The sequence below is a fragment of the Panthera leo genome, chromosome A1 (assembly GCF_018350215.1).
Source record: "Panthera leo isolate Ple1 chromosome A1, P.leo_Ple1_pat1.1, whole genome shotgun sequence".
Taxonomy (NCBI): domain Eukaryota; kingdom Metazoa; phylum Chordata; class Mammalia; order Carnivora; family Felidae; genus Panthera; species Panthera leo.
The window spans coordinates 147,221,876-147,238,392 of record NC_056679.1 but is presented as its reverse complement, the minus strand read 5'-3'; the positions used below and the strand labels follow the sequence as shown (position 1 = coordinate 147,238,392).

General features: G+C 36.1%; 1 protein-coding gene across 1 annotated transcript in view; it reads left to right on the top strand.

The window, feature by feature from the left end:
• EDIL3 (EGF like repeats and discoidin domains 3) overlaps positions 1-16,517 on the top strand; it is a 320,227-nt gene that overhangs the window by 90,896 nt on the left and 212,814 nt on the right. Inside the window, exon 6 of the mRNA XM_042955963.1 lies at positions 9,668-9,796. Coding sequence (XP_042811897.1) covers positions 9,668-9,796 — 129 coding nt within the window. The remainder of the gene's footprint in view (positions 1-9,667; positions 9,797-16,517) is intronic.

Sequence of the window (16,517 nt, the reverse complement as noted above, 5' to 3'; positions counted from 1 at the left end):
CTTCCCCCATTCATGCTCTGTCTCTCTCTGTCTCAAAAATGAATAAATGTTAAAAAAATAAATAAATAAAGAGGACTTTTTAAGGATTTGGAGATAAATTGCTATAATTTCATAGAGGTAACGAAAACTAGTTTTCTACAATTACTAGAAACAGACTTTTTCTCCTTAGATTGATCAAATTTATTGGATGTTAGTTTTATCAATTAGCTTGGGTTGCATTTGTGTTTTCTGAAATATCATAGGAATTTTCACAAGAAAATCATTAATCTTATTCTAGTGGCCGTCTGAAAGAAATAAAAGTATGACTTGCTTATCATAATGGTTTATAATTTTGCTATCTCTTCCTCTTAGATTTTAAGAGTGTTTATTCTGTTGACCCAAGATTTCAAAGTACAGTTGGGTCTTATATGACTAACTTCAGCAATACTAACTTAATTTTCTTTGGATTCATTAATTCAAACAGTTTCTATCTGCTCTCTCTACTGTTTATAGGTATATTATGTCAGACTTAGTGTCCTTTGTTTTAGAAAGAAAATCGAAGGGCAACGTTGTCTTTTGTCTGTGTTCACTACGTATTGCTCTATTAATGATAAAAATCACACAGTCAGCAAATATTGTTGGCTAGCTAAAAGGTATTTCAAAATAGATGGCAGGTTTTGGAAAATTAAAAAAAAATGTATGTGCATTATGACTGTAGAGTATGAGACAGATTTCTATTTGTGTAATAAAACATTCCCAGCTGAGGGGTACTTCTGGTTAAGCTTCTGGCTCTTGATTTCAGCTGAAATCATCATTCTCAGTTTGTCCATTTGAACACAGAGCCTGCTTGGGATTCTCTCTCTCTCTCTCTCTCTCTCTTTTTTTTCTCTGCCTATAAACAAACAAATCAGCCAGCAATTTTCTCTGTCTCCCTTTCTCTATCTCTGTCTCTCTAAATCAATCAATCAGTCAATCAGTCATTCCAAGCTGAGAATTTCCATTATGTGGGTGGTGGTTTAGGAATCCTGTTTCCACAGTAGTGTGCCAGATGAATGGAAAGAGGAGAGAATGAGAGGCTATGTTCCATGTTAAAATGTGGCAATAACAAGAATTTTCACTTTGTAAAATGATTCATCCTTTTGCTATAGTTTGTAATTAACTTTTTAAAGATCATATTAATGTTTAATAAGATATTTATTTATTGGAAAAAGAAGACATATCAACTATTGTGACACAAATGATGCCATGCATTTGTAGAAATAATACATATAAAGACTTTCTCAGATTGTTGACAGATTATGTAAAACAGTACTTTCACTGGCAAGCCCAACTCTAGACAATGGTCTTAAGTGGATAAAGATCAACCCCAAGAAATCTTAATTGTTTTTTTGGTTTTTCTTTCTATCTTGCAGTGCCAGATCCTCCTTGATGACAAATGAGTAGCCATTTCTGCACTCTTTCTAGGCACTGCTCCAAGTTTAAAATGCTCTCTTGATCTTGTAATGAGAGCCAAGTAAAAATAGTGTTAGTTGTTGATAAATATGAGTGCTTTGCCAGCCAACTTTAATAATAAGCGAAGGCTCTAGTTTCCTTAATGAACTCCACTGATGCAAGAAAACGACACTTGGGGACTATAGTGGTTTGAATAGTCCTCTCCAAAATTCATGTCTACCAGGAATCTCAGACTGTGACCTTATTTGGAAATAGGGTGTGTATTAGTTTGCTAGGGTTGCCGTAACAAAATTGCACAGCCTGGTGACTTAAACAACAGAAATACATTTCCTCACAAGTCTCCAAGTGCAAGGTCAAGGTGTCAGCAGGTTTGATTCCTCATGAAGCCTTTCTCCTTGGGTTGTACATAGCCAACTTCTTGCTTTGTCCTCACGTGGCTTTTTTTTTCTGTGTATGCATATCACTGATGTCTCTTTTGTGTGTCCAAATTTCCTCTTCTGGTAAGCGAAGTTGGCTTGGATTAGGGCCCACCCATAGGACCTTGTTTAATCTTAATTACTTTAAAGTCCATGTCTCCACATATAGTCACATCCTGAGACAATGGTGTTTATGGCTTCAACATGAATTTTGGGAGAACAAAGTTCAGATCATCACAGGGGCTTTGCAGATGTAATTAATTAAGGATCTTGAGATGAAATAATCCTGGATTAGACTGGGCCCTAAATCCAATGACTGGTGTCCTTGTAAGAAGAGGAGCGAACACATGGCAATGCAGGGATGAAGGCACATGAGATTGAAGGCAGACCTTACAGTTATGCTACTATAAACCTAGGAATGTAGGAGTCACCAGAGGCTGGAAGAGACCAGAACAGATTTTTCCCTTGAGACTTCAGAGAGAGATTGGTCCTCTGGACACCTTGGTTTCAGACTTCTAGACTACAGAACTTTGAAGGAATAAGTTTCTGTTGTTTGAAGCCACCCACTTTGCAGGACTTTGTTATGTAGGGACTCTAAAAACATGTCTTTAGCCACTAATTATCTCAGTGCTTTCCTGTGGACAATTCTATATAAGGAGTCCAGTATTAATTCTTGAGGAGAAAGTTTATTGGCAGGTATTTAAAAACAACAACTCTGTTTAGCCCCAGATTTCAATTTTTATAAGCTCTTCAAATATTTTTACATTTAAAGAACAATTTGTTACATTTTCTCATTCCTCCTCTAAAATGGAATGTTTTAGGTTTTTTATAGTTTACCCGCCTTATATGTACAAAACACCCACAGATAATTTTTCCCTTCAAATGGCTGAATTTGCACTTTACATTTTTAAATGTAAAGAGAGAGGAGGAGGATGAAAGAAAAACAAGAAGCAAAAAAAAAAAAAAAATGGTTTGAGAAGCATCAGTCATGTCAACGTTCCCAGACTATTTTTTTTCCTTTTTCAAACTAGTTTTAAAATAGAGTGGCAATGGCTCAAAATGGCAACTGCCAACATGTTCAAACCTTATTAAATGTGAAAGCAACAGTATAATAAGAGGGCTTTAATGTGTTTTTAAGACCAGATTTTGAAGTGAACTTTTGGGTAGTAACTGTTCCTTTTGTATTCTACTGCAAGAACAGCTAGTGAAACTGTGCTCTTGCGATTGTCTGATTGGCATTTCCTTATTATATAATCTAAAATGTACATTTATTTTTAATATCTAACTGCCAGCGTTTGGGGGGAATAATTTCTAAAGTTGGCCAAGACTATGTACACATAACCGCAAGAGAGGGTTCACCTATTTGCTTCCTAATAATCTGCTTACATACTATAAGGCATTCATGATTTGGGGCATAGTCGCTGAATGTGTGAAAAACTAACCATGTTACACATATGGAAACAACTTCACCTCTCTACTGTTGAGATTGTGAGGAGGTAAATGCAGAAAAGTAGCAAACCATATAGATCCATTACTTTTGTGAACAATTAATCTTGCTGACACTCTTATATGAGCTTGCATAAAAATGCCTGGAAAACATGCTGTGGAATTCAGTTGTTCATTAATATTGATCATATACTGTCCCCATTGTGTTAGGAGCTACTTAAAGATTACCTACAAAAGTATTATAGCATTATTGATTTTAAAAGTCCCTGAAGCCTTTTGTATGTTAAAAGTCCACTTATACTTTTTATAGTTAAGAGTGATATTACCAAGTGTTGTTGTCTAATCGGATGATTTGTACTTTTATGAATACTAATTAGAACTGAAGCTTGTAACCACCACTGTATATACTCCTTTTATATAGCTACAATACAAAAGGAAGCAAACCTTTTAAAAGAGACTTTTGAAGTGGAAAGGAATTAAGATCATCTTTGTCTTATTTTGTTTTTATAAGCTCTAAGTGGTTGGATAATTCTTATTTGTTTTAAAATTTTGCTCTGCTCTAAATTTGTTTTCAAAGCTATATATAAGCAATATATATATATATATATATATACATATATATATATATATATGCTTACATGTTACAGAAAAAATATGAGATGCCCTAAATATACCAAAGTTTTGGCAGTAAAAGTGAAGAATGTGGCCATATTGCAAACATTTGTTAATGTGATTTCACTAAGGAAACCCTAGAATTAAATTTCCAGAAACCATTATGTAAACTCTCTCTATGTATGGATATATACATACACACACACATACACACACATATACTGAGTGTATTATATTTGCAATAAAGCATAGCTATTAAAATTACCTTTAATAAGTGAGATGCATAAACTGGATGACTAAATATTTTCTTGTGTTGTAAACCTACTCTTCCAGCTGCTGACTATTTTAATTCTGTTGAAAATATCTATCCAAATTAGTAGAGTGCTTAGAACATAATAGATGCCTAATGAATAAATGTTATTTAACCTGAAATCAGAACAACCAAAACCAAAAACCAAAACCAAAACACTCTGTGTTGATCAAAGTCAGGGCCTGTGTGTTTCTCACCTTCACAGTACAAGCAATAATATATGCTATAGGTGATGATGATTATTTATCAGTATGCCAAAACCTTAACATAATAACTTATTTTCCGTGTAAAACAGTTGATATGTTGGACGAGGGAAAACACAAAAACAGAAAGAGAGTTTCCTGGGATCTCTAATTCTCGTATGATTTGCGCATTTACCACTTGGAGAAACAAACCTGGAAAGAGTTGATATATACTTTAATTATCACTATTTAATATCAAACTACAAAACGTTTTGTCTAACAAGCAAATTCTGTGAGTTGAGACTTTCGGCTACATTTATTTTACTGCCTTTATGTACTAATTTGTATATTCCGATTATTTCATCTTGCTAATGCTTTAAATGAATGTCTTTATTTACACAGGATTTGGCAAATTAGGAGAACAAAACACTATTGATGAGATGATACAATGTTACATTTTTCTTGATTCTATATTTGCCAAAGAATTAAGATACATGTAATTATTATGCAAAAGTTTACATTTTAATGATCTGTTATTTACAGTTGTAGTGGTATTACACTTGTAATACTCTTGAAGCTTAAACTCTATTAGAGATGAAAAATACTGGAACTTAATTACAGATTTAAAGAACTTGAACCTTGAAAGGTGTAGAAAAGTTACAGAAGGTATCCTAATTAATTATCTAGTGAAAAACCAAAAGAATTTGGTATCTTATAAACACAAATTTGAATGAGATTTATGCGAAAGATGTCATGGTCATCACTCATTTTGTCATACCCTTGTTTATTCAAAATTTATTCACCACCTACTATGTACATGACACTGCCCATAGAGAACTTACGGTCTAATGGGGAAAAGGGACACTCTGTCATGAGTACTCCAAAAGAGTATGTACAAGGCATACACCATAAGTGGGACAGACAAACAAGCAAACAAACAAAATCTCTGTGTTAGATGGAGTCAATTTTTTTTCTTATCCTCATAGTGCAAGCAAGACTATATACATACAAATATGTAATTACAAAATATTACTGGGGAAATATACATATTTTTAAGTTGATTTCAAACATAGCTGAAATGGAGAATGGAGCACTGTTAGTATAGCAGAGCTTATCTATCTATATTTATAATATCTAATACACCCTGATCCATTTGCTGAAAACACTCTGAAATATTTCCGTTTAGGAAGGCTTTGGAGTCCTGCATTATTTATAGGAACATGCTTAGTGAATTCATGCTGATTCTGTTTGCATCTATCAAGATTAACATATTAATATACAGACCTTCAACATGGCAGGAAGTGTGGCTCAATAGAAAGTGCATAGATTTATAGTCAGGCAGAGTGTGTTATAATCTTGCCTCTTCCAGTTAGGCATGCCGCTTAACGTCTGTGAGCAAGCCTGTTTTCTGGCCTCTAAAATGAAGATATCTTCTTACAGAGCATTAGTTAGAATACTGTGTATACTTTATGTTGCTTAGCATATAAGGCACTCTAGAAAGGTTAAATCCTTGTCCCGTTTATTTTACCTCATCCTCACGCTTTAAATGAAAATCATAGAATTTCTTAGAATAGGAAAAATAACAGCAGTCACAACCTCAGTTAACAGGTAATCTTTTTCTGAAACTTAGATGTCAGCTGAGGTCATGATGTTCTTTGGGTTGTAAATGAAATCAGCCCCAACGCTCTAACTCCTATCTTTTGGGAATCCCAGAGGTTGCACCAAGATTGCCAAGCAGGCTTCACCTATGCCCTCAGGAAATATCTAGTGTCTCAAACTTTAGATACCCTGTCAGCTCTGTCTTCTGCCACCTATCTCTTCTTGAATCCCCTGGGCTTCATGTGCTGTAACGTTTCTTCCTTTCCACCAGTATAAGCTGGATGAATGGCACAGCCCTTTCCTCTTGATTTCCCCAAACACCACACACAGGTCTGTGCATCTAGCAGACTAAATGTAGATCTGGATGCTCCAGCAGAGACAGTTCACACAGGAGCTGTGCTAACAACTTAAACCTGAATTTTAGATGCCATGCTTTTTTACTAGCTACTTATCTTAACATATTACAGCCTCATAGCATACTGTTTGACCCCACTCTGTCCCTCAAGTCCACTTCCAGCTCAGCCTTGGGGTCTCCTCTTCTGGGTTTTCTCCATCCATTCCTTAGTTCTTCCCTTTATTATGCAGAGCCCTTAACTCATCCTCAACTTTGAGCCACTACTTTTCTAAGGTGCAGTAGGCTTGCAAGCTACTGTTTGCCCCTCGTTCTTCAAAGTGACTTCCATAGACCACCCTCCATGGAATCATGGCTTTAACGGTTCCTAAGAACTGATGAAAGCCTTACTATTTCAGCCTTTTTTGTTGTTGTTAATCCCTCCCTCACCCAGCTTTTTAAGAGGAAGAGAGCATAGAAAAGGTTTACTTTCTCTCAAATATAAACGACATCATGCTCTTTAAGAGGCAAGAATAGCTCGATCATTTCTGGTTTAATAACTTAAACTGTTTTCCTCCTAATACAAATCCTTAAACCCAACTTTTCTTATATTAGGTTTTTGTTTTTGTTTTTTTGGTTTTGTTTGTTTGTTTTGTTTTGTTTTGTTTTTAGTTTGAAAAATGACTGAATTCTTATTAGGCTTTGTTTCCTCATCTGCAAAATTGAAAGATTGGATTAGGTTATTTCCAAGGCTCCTTATTTAAAATTATATAATTCATTGAGTGTAATTACTTACATATTTTTTTCTGTAGCAGTTATATGCATGGCTAACACTTATCAGTTAATAAAAAAAAACTGTCATGGCTTTTCTTATTTTGAAGTGAACTGATGAATCAAAATTCTAAATCAATTTTTTTTTCATTCTCCCTTCCCCAACTTTTCAGTCTCTAAAAAAATGTAGGTTTCGGGATCACAGACTCTTAGTTTGAGACCTATAGACATCACTCATAGAGGTTCATTTGAGAAACATTATCTGATATTTGTGCCCTACCTTTTTTTTAAGGCTAATGGTAATGACAGTGACCTCATGGAGTAGCTAAGAGAAATAAAGTGATTACATATGTGAAAAGAATTTATAAATTGTAAGGTACCGTCAAACGTGAATTATTTTGGGAGAGGGAAGAAGGAAAAACTGAGAAAGAAGAGGTTCTGTGACATGATTTGCATATTTTAGCAATGGAAGAAACCTGATTCCATTTACTACAAAACAGATCATTGGTGCAGTTCTTTCTTCCTGTCTTAAACATTGGCAGTGTACCAACTGGCAGGTGTGGGTTAGTTTAATATACCACACCGCACAAAACTACCTACTTAAATAAATGCATTGTTTTTAATTGATGTGAAGGTATCTGGAGAAAAATCACAGATATACTAATTTCTTTTCACTTTTTGAAAGTTAACCCTATCAACATGATCCAGAGTTACCACAAGGTGTTGTATTTCATGCATATTCTCATTAGATTCCACAACTGTTGAATTTCATGAAATTTTAAACTGAAAGAAACTGAGTTTCAAAGACAGTTGCTGGAGAAAGCAATTAAATTTTAGTCTTGCCTCCACGCAAGACAATGTTTTTCAACCCCTAAGTGTTTCCTGTTGGAAGCTCAAAGTGATGATGGTGAATTTCCTTTTCTATCTGTAAGTCTCTAAATGACTTTGTCCCATGCTTGAGGAGCCATTCACTGTTGGACTCTTCCAACAGCCTAGCCTAATGGAGCTCTCTCCCAATTGCTTCAAGTTATCACTATTCTTGTGACCAACCCTGTTGCCTCCTCTCTACTCTCTGCTGAAACCACATGCTCCTTTTCTTGACTAATCTTCCTCCGGGACTCAGGCATTTACTTTGTCATACATAGTCACGCTGTTTAATTAATCTTCTTTCTTTTCTAATCTGAACATCTTAACTTTCTCTTTGGTGGTTTTTCTTTCACTCATGTGTTCTAGTCTTTTTAGTTAAACAAAATTTAAAAACACAAAATTAGAGACTGTTATATATTTTTCCTTGGCCTTTCTTCATCTCGCAGTGAGAGTTGATAGTTCCTTCAACGTCTCTCTTCCCTTCTTCACTATTCCTAGGCTGTATTCTGCCCTGGGTCAATTAGCATCGCTTCCAAAGAAGCAAACCGTAAGACAAAATCAGAGGTACAAAAGATTTATTGGGTGAGAATATCTGTGATGGACAAAGGGTGAAAGAAGCAAGAGTAGGTAGGATTAGCCTTCAGACTGTGACACAAACCTGTCACTTCCAAAAGAGAAAAGAAAGGAAGGAAGGAAGATCTATTAAAAAAGCCTGGGACTGCCGTGCCACTTGAGAAAATCTCAGCCATACCAAAGGGGCACCCCAGAGTAGAGAATGTGCACTAGAGGAGCCCTGAGTTAGGCAGGACTGGCCCAGGTTCATACCTTCATTGTGCTAATAGCTGCTTTTCTCCAAGGGAGATCAGACACCACACTTCTAGTGCCTGTTAACAGGTACCAGTAACTTTGGTAAAGTCACTTTCTCAAAGCTTAAAAATGACTATCAGCCCTTTTCCCCCTATATTTGTAACTTTTGATGAGCTACTTCTTATAGACTGGTAAAAATTGTGATTTGTAGAAGCCTGCCTCACCACAAACTCATAAATAGTCAGTAAAGATATTGCAACCAGGTGTCCATAGTACCTTGGACTATGTGGCTACAGTCATTTGTAAGTATATGCTATTTTCACCTGCAGGTTTACAAAAGCTCTTTAATGTTAATAACTCCAGAAATTGCCATTCGGTATTACTTTTTAAACATGCAGAAGATATTTTACAATTTGGAAACCTTAATACCGATATTTTACTTAGTGCTAATATTGTTTTTGACTCCTTAATATGTGACAAACATTTTTCTGGGTGTTTGATACATACAAATTCTTTTTCATCTGTATCATCACCTTTTGAGATAGATTCTAATAATTCTAACATTTAGCACAGGGTGACAATGAGGTACAGAGAGGTTAGCTAAATCCTCCCAGGCCACATGGTTAGAAGGTGGCGAAACCAGGATTCAATCCCAGGCTATTAGAGCCCATATAACAACTCTATTTCCTATACCAAGAATATTCAGAAATATAAATACCTATAAATATGATATTATAGATATAGATTATATCTATATTATAGATATAGATATCTATAAGTATCTATAAATATGTATGTAATATCTATAAAACTGTTAATTGCAAAATGTTGGCCCAGTATCTACTTTAAAGCATATGTATCATGCAGCAATTTTTTTTTTTTTTCTGCCTTTCAGGTCCCTGCATTCCTAACCCATGCCATAATGGAGGAACCTGCGAAATCAGTGAGGCTTACCGAGGGGACACGTTCATAGGTTATGTTTGTAAATGTCCTCGAGGATTTAATGGGATTCACTGTCAGCACAGTAAGTCATCCCCAGTCATTGTGCTTTTATTATTATTGATTGCAAACTATGCAAGTCATTATCATTCTTATTGGTAGTAGACTGATAGAAGCTTCCAGCAACAGAGAACCCTGAGAGTTGAATAATGCCACCTCTCTCCCACTGAATATACCACATCTCCTGCTGAGGACTCCTGGACTATGTCTCAATCCTCCCAGTGGTATATGGGGCTAATAGCTTCATGGTGTCAGCCTTTTTCAATATTGTCCAGCCATACTTGCAAAGTGTTGCCTTTTATTTTAAACTATCTGCCTCTTTCTTTCACACTTGTCCTGAAGCTATATTCTTCATGCTTCCCAGATATTATTCTGTTGATTAGCTTCAGAGATACACTCATAAAAGAAAACTGCCCACCCAGCCCTCTCAGCAATCCAGTTTCCTCCTGCTTCCAATGTTGGCATTTTTAGCACAAAAATCTTTGAAAGTTCAATAAATGTATTATCTGCACTTCTCTCTTTTATCCCCGTTCTTATTTATCCTGGGAAGTTAAACAAAATAGGACTGCTCGTGATGCTGTCTTCTTAGAAGTGTGGCTCAACAGAAATTCCAAGTGAGTGGTTGGGGGTCCTTATCTGTGGTAGGGGTGCAGCAAGCAGGGAAGCCACAGTGGATGGGATGCTGTCAGGGCAGGATCTTATGGAGGATGTCCCATGTGAGCTGAGTCTTGGAAGAGGGAGAGGATTTTGATCAGAGGGAGGGGAATGCAGGAATGGTACCTGGTAGTAAGAGTGGGGAATGAATACATGAGCCCTAATTGTTGGAGTGATGGTTAAGACCATGGTGTTAGGAATGAGTAAGGCAAAGCTGGGTATGTCATCTAGAGCCAGATTTCCAACCACCAGCAAACAACATAGAATGCCTCCGGGCTCTGCGACTGTGGGGGAAGAATGTACTTTTCTGGAGACTTGCCGTGACTGGGAATTTATAGTATAAGTTCTGTGCAAGACAGTTATAGTACGGTAGCATTTGTGCTCTTTACAACAGGCACCTAAACTGCCTATAATTATCTCTCAGAGCTCAGATCACCCACAAGGAACTGAGAGGCTACTGATTTTTCTCAGACTGGGTCCAGAATTGCCAAGGCTGATTCTCCCTTATTATAGCATTATTGCTCAGCATTCACACATGAATACCTCAGAACATCCCCAGATAGACAGACATGGGAGCCCAAAGTCTCAGCTGCTTTGACATTCACTTAATCCCGTAAAGAGAACATTACTAATCTTCCTTGTTTACAAATATTTGTGATATGGTGTCAGCAGGGCCTAGAGGAAGACAGTCTGGTCACCCACTTGAGCACCTCAGTTGAGCCACTTACATCCAAACACACACTTACAGAGGAATCTTCCCTTGAAATGAGAACAGAATTTTCATAATGGGATGCTGTCAAATGTTCAGAGGCAGGAATTTCTCCCAAGGTCAGATCACCCTTACTTTTTCTTTTCTATGCTACAGGGCTCGAGGAGGGAGAGGGTAAGAGTATACAAGGATTCTTACTGTATTTAGAAAGCATATGTGGACCGTAATGTCACTTAAATATTTCATATTGATGAAGTCTCTAACCCTAACCTACTGCTGATATCAGTGTGAAGTTGTGGCTTGTCCTTAAACCAGAGGTCAAGAGAGTCTAAATATAAGCTCCAACTAATAATATCTATACAATGGCATAAAATTTTTTTCACATCTCTGGGTCATCTTGTTTTCTTCATATTGTGAAGAAAAATTTAGTTTCAATTACCTTTAATAGCTTGGAAGTTCCATTGAAGACATCTGGTCATCATTTGATAGTCCCAGTATAAGGGAGGTTGCCCTGGACAGGGTCCTGGAGAAGTGTCCACCTGCTTCTGACTCCCATACATGGTTAGCTATGAATTCTTTCAATAGAACCATCAGGTTTTGAGAAATAAAGCAAACTATTCTCACTTCCGTTCTCCATGGTGGAACATCCAAGCCTTTTCTCTCCTACCTTACACTGTATTCAAATAAGCTCATTAATCCACATAATTTCTTTGAATTCCAGGGCTTATTTTGAAGCACAAAGAAATTCTCTCCCTTATTGTACCTGGTTCCAAACAAGACTTTAAATCCATGTTAGGAATTGCACTGGCAAGCCTGTGGCTGAGATTTTCAATTCAGAATTGGGATTTTGTGGTCTCAACAAACTAGTCACTATTCTTTGGAGTGCATCATTATCAGAAACAACAGAAAATGGAGGGGAAAGGACTGGATTTGGATTCAGAGACCTGGATTTAGATCTGACCTTTGCAGTTATTGGTTAAGTGACCTTGAGCCAGTTGTTTGATCTTTCTGCGATTGAAGATATATAAATCAAGTAATTGAACTAGAAACAGATGGTCTTCGGTTCATGCAAGCTAGGAGAGTATTTTGACTAAATGGGTAGGTTGCTTACTGTACAAAGGTTATCAAGCCATTCTCTTCATAGATGAAATTGAAAAGGATTATATATTGGAAAAGTAGATTTAAAAGTTTTGGGTTCCCTGGGAGCTTTTTCAGGTAGGGGAAACAAACAAACAAACAAACAAACAAACAAACAAACAAAAAGCAGCAATTTAATCCCTTGTAAGAACTGCTGGGTATCTGGGTTTATTTTTTACAATGGCAATAGTTTCATGGCCCAGATGTGCTCTAGAGCCTTGCTGCTCAAAGTGTGGGGTCATGCATCAGAATTGCCTGGAAGCTTGTTAGAAATGTAGATTGTCAGGACCGCTTAACTAAGTCAGAAATCTGTTTTTTCAAAATGATCCCCAGTAGACACCCACATACACACTGAAGTTTGAGAAATTCTGCACAAGACTTTCAGTAGCTAAAAGTAATTGGCATTCAGTTATATAACACCACATTAGAGGCAAAAATACTTATTATTGTTTTTGCAAATCAAGACGATATTGAAAGTCAATGAAAATAAGAAATGTACCAATAAAATATGAACATTTCATTTGGAAAAAGGATTGAAAATTTCTTCAGATAGCCATAAAAGGGGAGCTTATTAATTTAGTTCAATATGGCAGAATGTGAATTAAATATCTTTTGGAATATAGCTAAAGAAATTTAAGTTTCATGATACAGGAATGATAAATACATAATTAATAGACTTACTTTACCAACTATTTTGTCAATATGTTACAAATTAGAAAAAAGTGTTTCCAGTGCCAGAATTAATATTATCTACATATGATTTTTTAATAAATGGATTTTAGATTTTAGAGCAGTTTCAGGTTTACAGAGAAATTGAGCAGTGAGTTCCCATTTATCCCTCTACCTGCCTGTATTGTTGCCCCTATTACTAGCATTCGCATTAATAGGGCATATTTCTCATAACTGATACAACAGTATTGATTATTTTGAACTGACATCCATAGTTTATATTAGGGTTCACTTTTTGTATTACACAGCCCTATGGATTTTGAAAAATACATAATATCATGTCTACCATAGCCTTGTAAATGGTTTCACTGACCTAAAAATCTTCTGTGCTCTGTCTAGTCATCCCTTCTTCTTTTGCCAAATCCCTGGCAAGCACTGATTTTTTTTTTTATCTTTGTCTCTATAGTTTTGCCTTTTCCAGAATGTCATGTAGTTGGAATCCTGCAGTGTATGTGTCTGGAATAATATAGTGTACAGCCTTTTCTGGCTAACTTCTTTCACTTAGCAATATATATGTAAGGTTCCTCCATGTCTTAATAGCTTTAAAAAAGAACACTGAATAGTATTCCATTTTATAGATGTATCACTGTTTGTTTATTCATTCACCTATTAAAGAACACCTTAGTTGTTTTCAACTTTCTGGCAGTTATAAATAGTGCTGCTATAAACATTCATGTGCAGCTTTTTCTTTTGTCTTGTGTGACAGTCTTAAACTTACCAGAGTAAATACCTAAGAGTTCAATTGCTGTGTCATTTTGTAAGAGTGCATGTAAGAGTAAGAAACCTCAGGGCCACCTGGGTGGCTCAGTCAGTTAAGCCACCCTGTTAAGCCACCAGTTAAGCATGACTCTTGATTTCAACTTAGGTCATGATCTCATGGTTCATTAGATCAAGCCCTGTTTCAGGCTTTGTGCTGAGTGTGTGGAGCCTGCTCAAGATTCCTCCCCCCCCCCCCGCCCCTCTCCTGCATGCATGCATGCTCCCACTCTCTCTGCCCCTCCCCTGTTTGCATGCACACCCTCTCCCTCTCTGTGTCAAAATAAATAAATAAACACTTTAAAAAAAAAGTAAGAAACTTCCAACCGCCTTCCACAGTGGTTGTACCATTTTGCACACTTACCTGTGATGGATGAGAGTTCCAATGTTCTGTAACCCCACCAGCATTTGTTACTTTAGTGTTTTGGATTTTAGCCATTATGTGTGAATTTTTTTATCATGACAGTAGCAGAGGTTATAATTTTATAAGACTAATAATAATTAGTATTTTTATATAGAATTACCAAATTATACATGCTCTTAAAATTCCATAGAATAATGTGAAATACACACATGTACATATATGTATACATATGTATATACATGCTTGTGTATGTGTGTATACATTATAAAATGTAAATTATAGGGTGAATTGAGCACCAAAATCGTCTAAAGGTTAGACTTTTGAAAGGAATTTTTAAGTACACAGTTTTCTTCTGGGAGCCTCATTTTGGGCTGACTAGAAGTAATCATATTTTATTTGTTGCCTAGTAACAAATCTAATGCCTTAGGGAAGGACGATTTCTTCATTCCCGGAACTCCTTACCACTGAAGGCATTCTGTGCATTGTTCCCTATGTGTGCACAGCTCCCAGCCTTCAATTCCTGTTAAGCATAAATTTTTGTGGTTCTTATTCTTTGAGGAAGGAGAGCTGATCTAAGTGTTCACCAAGCCCTGAAAGAAAAAGGACTGGTTTAAAGAAATAGCCCATATTATCAGATTAGCTGAAGACAATATGCTCTCTAGTCCCTTTTCCCACTGAAGAAGTTGGCCAGAAAAACACAGAATCTAAAACTTTCCTCCTTATGTGTTATGCTAACTATTGTAAACCAGTTTGGTCTTAATTTTGCACTATTGATTAATGGATTCATACATTCAACAAATATTTACTTATTTTTATTTTTTGACTCGTATCAGATATTTATTATGACTTTATGAATAGTATTAATTCTAACCTAACATTAGAAAACACTTACCAGTAATACTGACAATAAGGATTTCCATCTTTGAAATCAAGCGCTTATTTGTGTCACAAACCTTGGCATTGAATTCAGCAAGGAAATCAAAGTGCTTTTTAAGATCTATGGGAAGGATTGCTTCAATGACTAAAAAATGAAAGCACTTGAATTCCATGTGATCAAGATTAAAAAGGAAGTTGTATTCTGGGCAAGAAAGATATAGATTCCAAGCTGATGCAGCATGGGCCTATGAGTCATTTTACTTTTGTAACTCAAATATTTCCCTTTTCTCAGAGTTAGCCAATGATATTTTCCATTTTGAGGATCATGTGTAATTGGCTTAATAACATATTTGGCAATTACATGTTATCTGTGTTATGTGGTGCTTAGTAAACATACAGACTCTGGTCCCACGTCTCTCCATTGCATCAAAATCTTTGGTCAGTACCCTCAACATAGTTAAAAGCATCCATATGGTTTGTGGGTGTACCAGGCTAAGGACAACTCAAAGAATGGCCTTTATTCTCCAGTTTACACTGGGGGAAGCCTGCCATTAGGGGAGACTTCTGGATTAGGCCAGGGTTTTTAATGCAGCTGTCTCTAGCCCAATTGATGAATGATCAATTAGCACTTAATGGTTCTGTGCTTCAAAATTCCTATCCGATAATTCAATTTAACAAACACCCAGACCTTCACACTGTGTTATGTGCTAGAAATAACATGTCTATAAAAACTGGAATTAATAATCCTTTGTCCTAACTGAGGGTTGATGGAGGGAGATGGGTGGAGGATGGGCTAAGTCAGCGATGGATATTAAGGAGGGCACTTGTTGGGATGAGTGCTGGGTGTTATATGTAAGTGATGAATCACTAAATTCTACACCTGAAGCCAACTTTACCATCTATGTTAACTGACTAGAATTTAAATTAAAGCTTGAAGTAAAACATTACATACAAAAAAAGTGATAATCCTTTGTCCTGCTTCCCTAAACAGGATACTTGTTAGTGTTAGATGAGAGGTTTGAAAACATACTTTACATATTTTAAAGGGTTAATTATCCCTGATGGTCTAATAATTTTAAGTATAATGGGGATTCCCATTGATCTTTAATTTCTCCCTTTCTCTAAAAACATTTTAATTGTAATTTTTTTAAGGAAAAAAATGAGTGGGGGCCAAGAGGGAGCTCAATTCACAGCTTTATGCTTTTCTGTAAGAATTCTTGTCTTAACATCCCTGATTCTTATAAATAATTATTATTTTTAAAAATTACTCTTTCTACTTTTAGCTCAATGGCCTCTTTACTTTAACTTTCCACTGAAGGATCAGTTTGCCCTAATAAAGTATTTACTTGAAAACTGTGTGGAAACTTTACCTGGAGTTATTACTGACACCTGCAAGCCATGTAACTACACTAGCTAAATCAAGACCTCTAAAGAGACTTCCAAAATAGACTTGTCTCAAACTCCAAAAGATTTTCTGACTGTGGGTTGAAATTTCTAACTCTACTACTCACCAGTGACTTT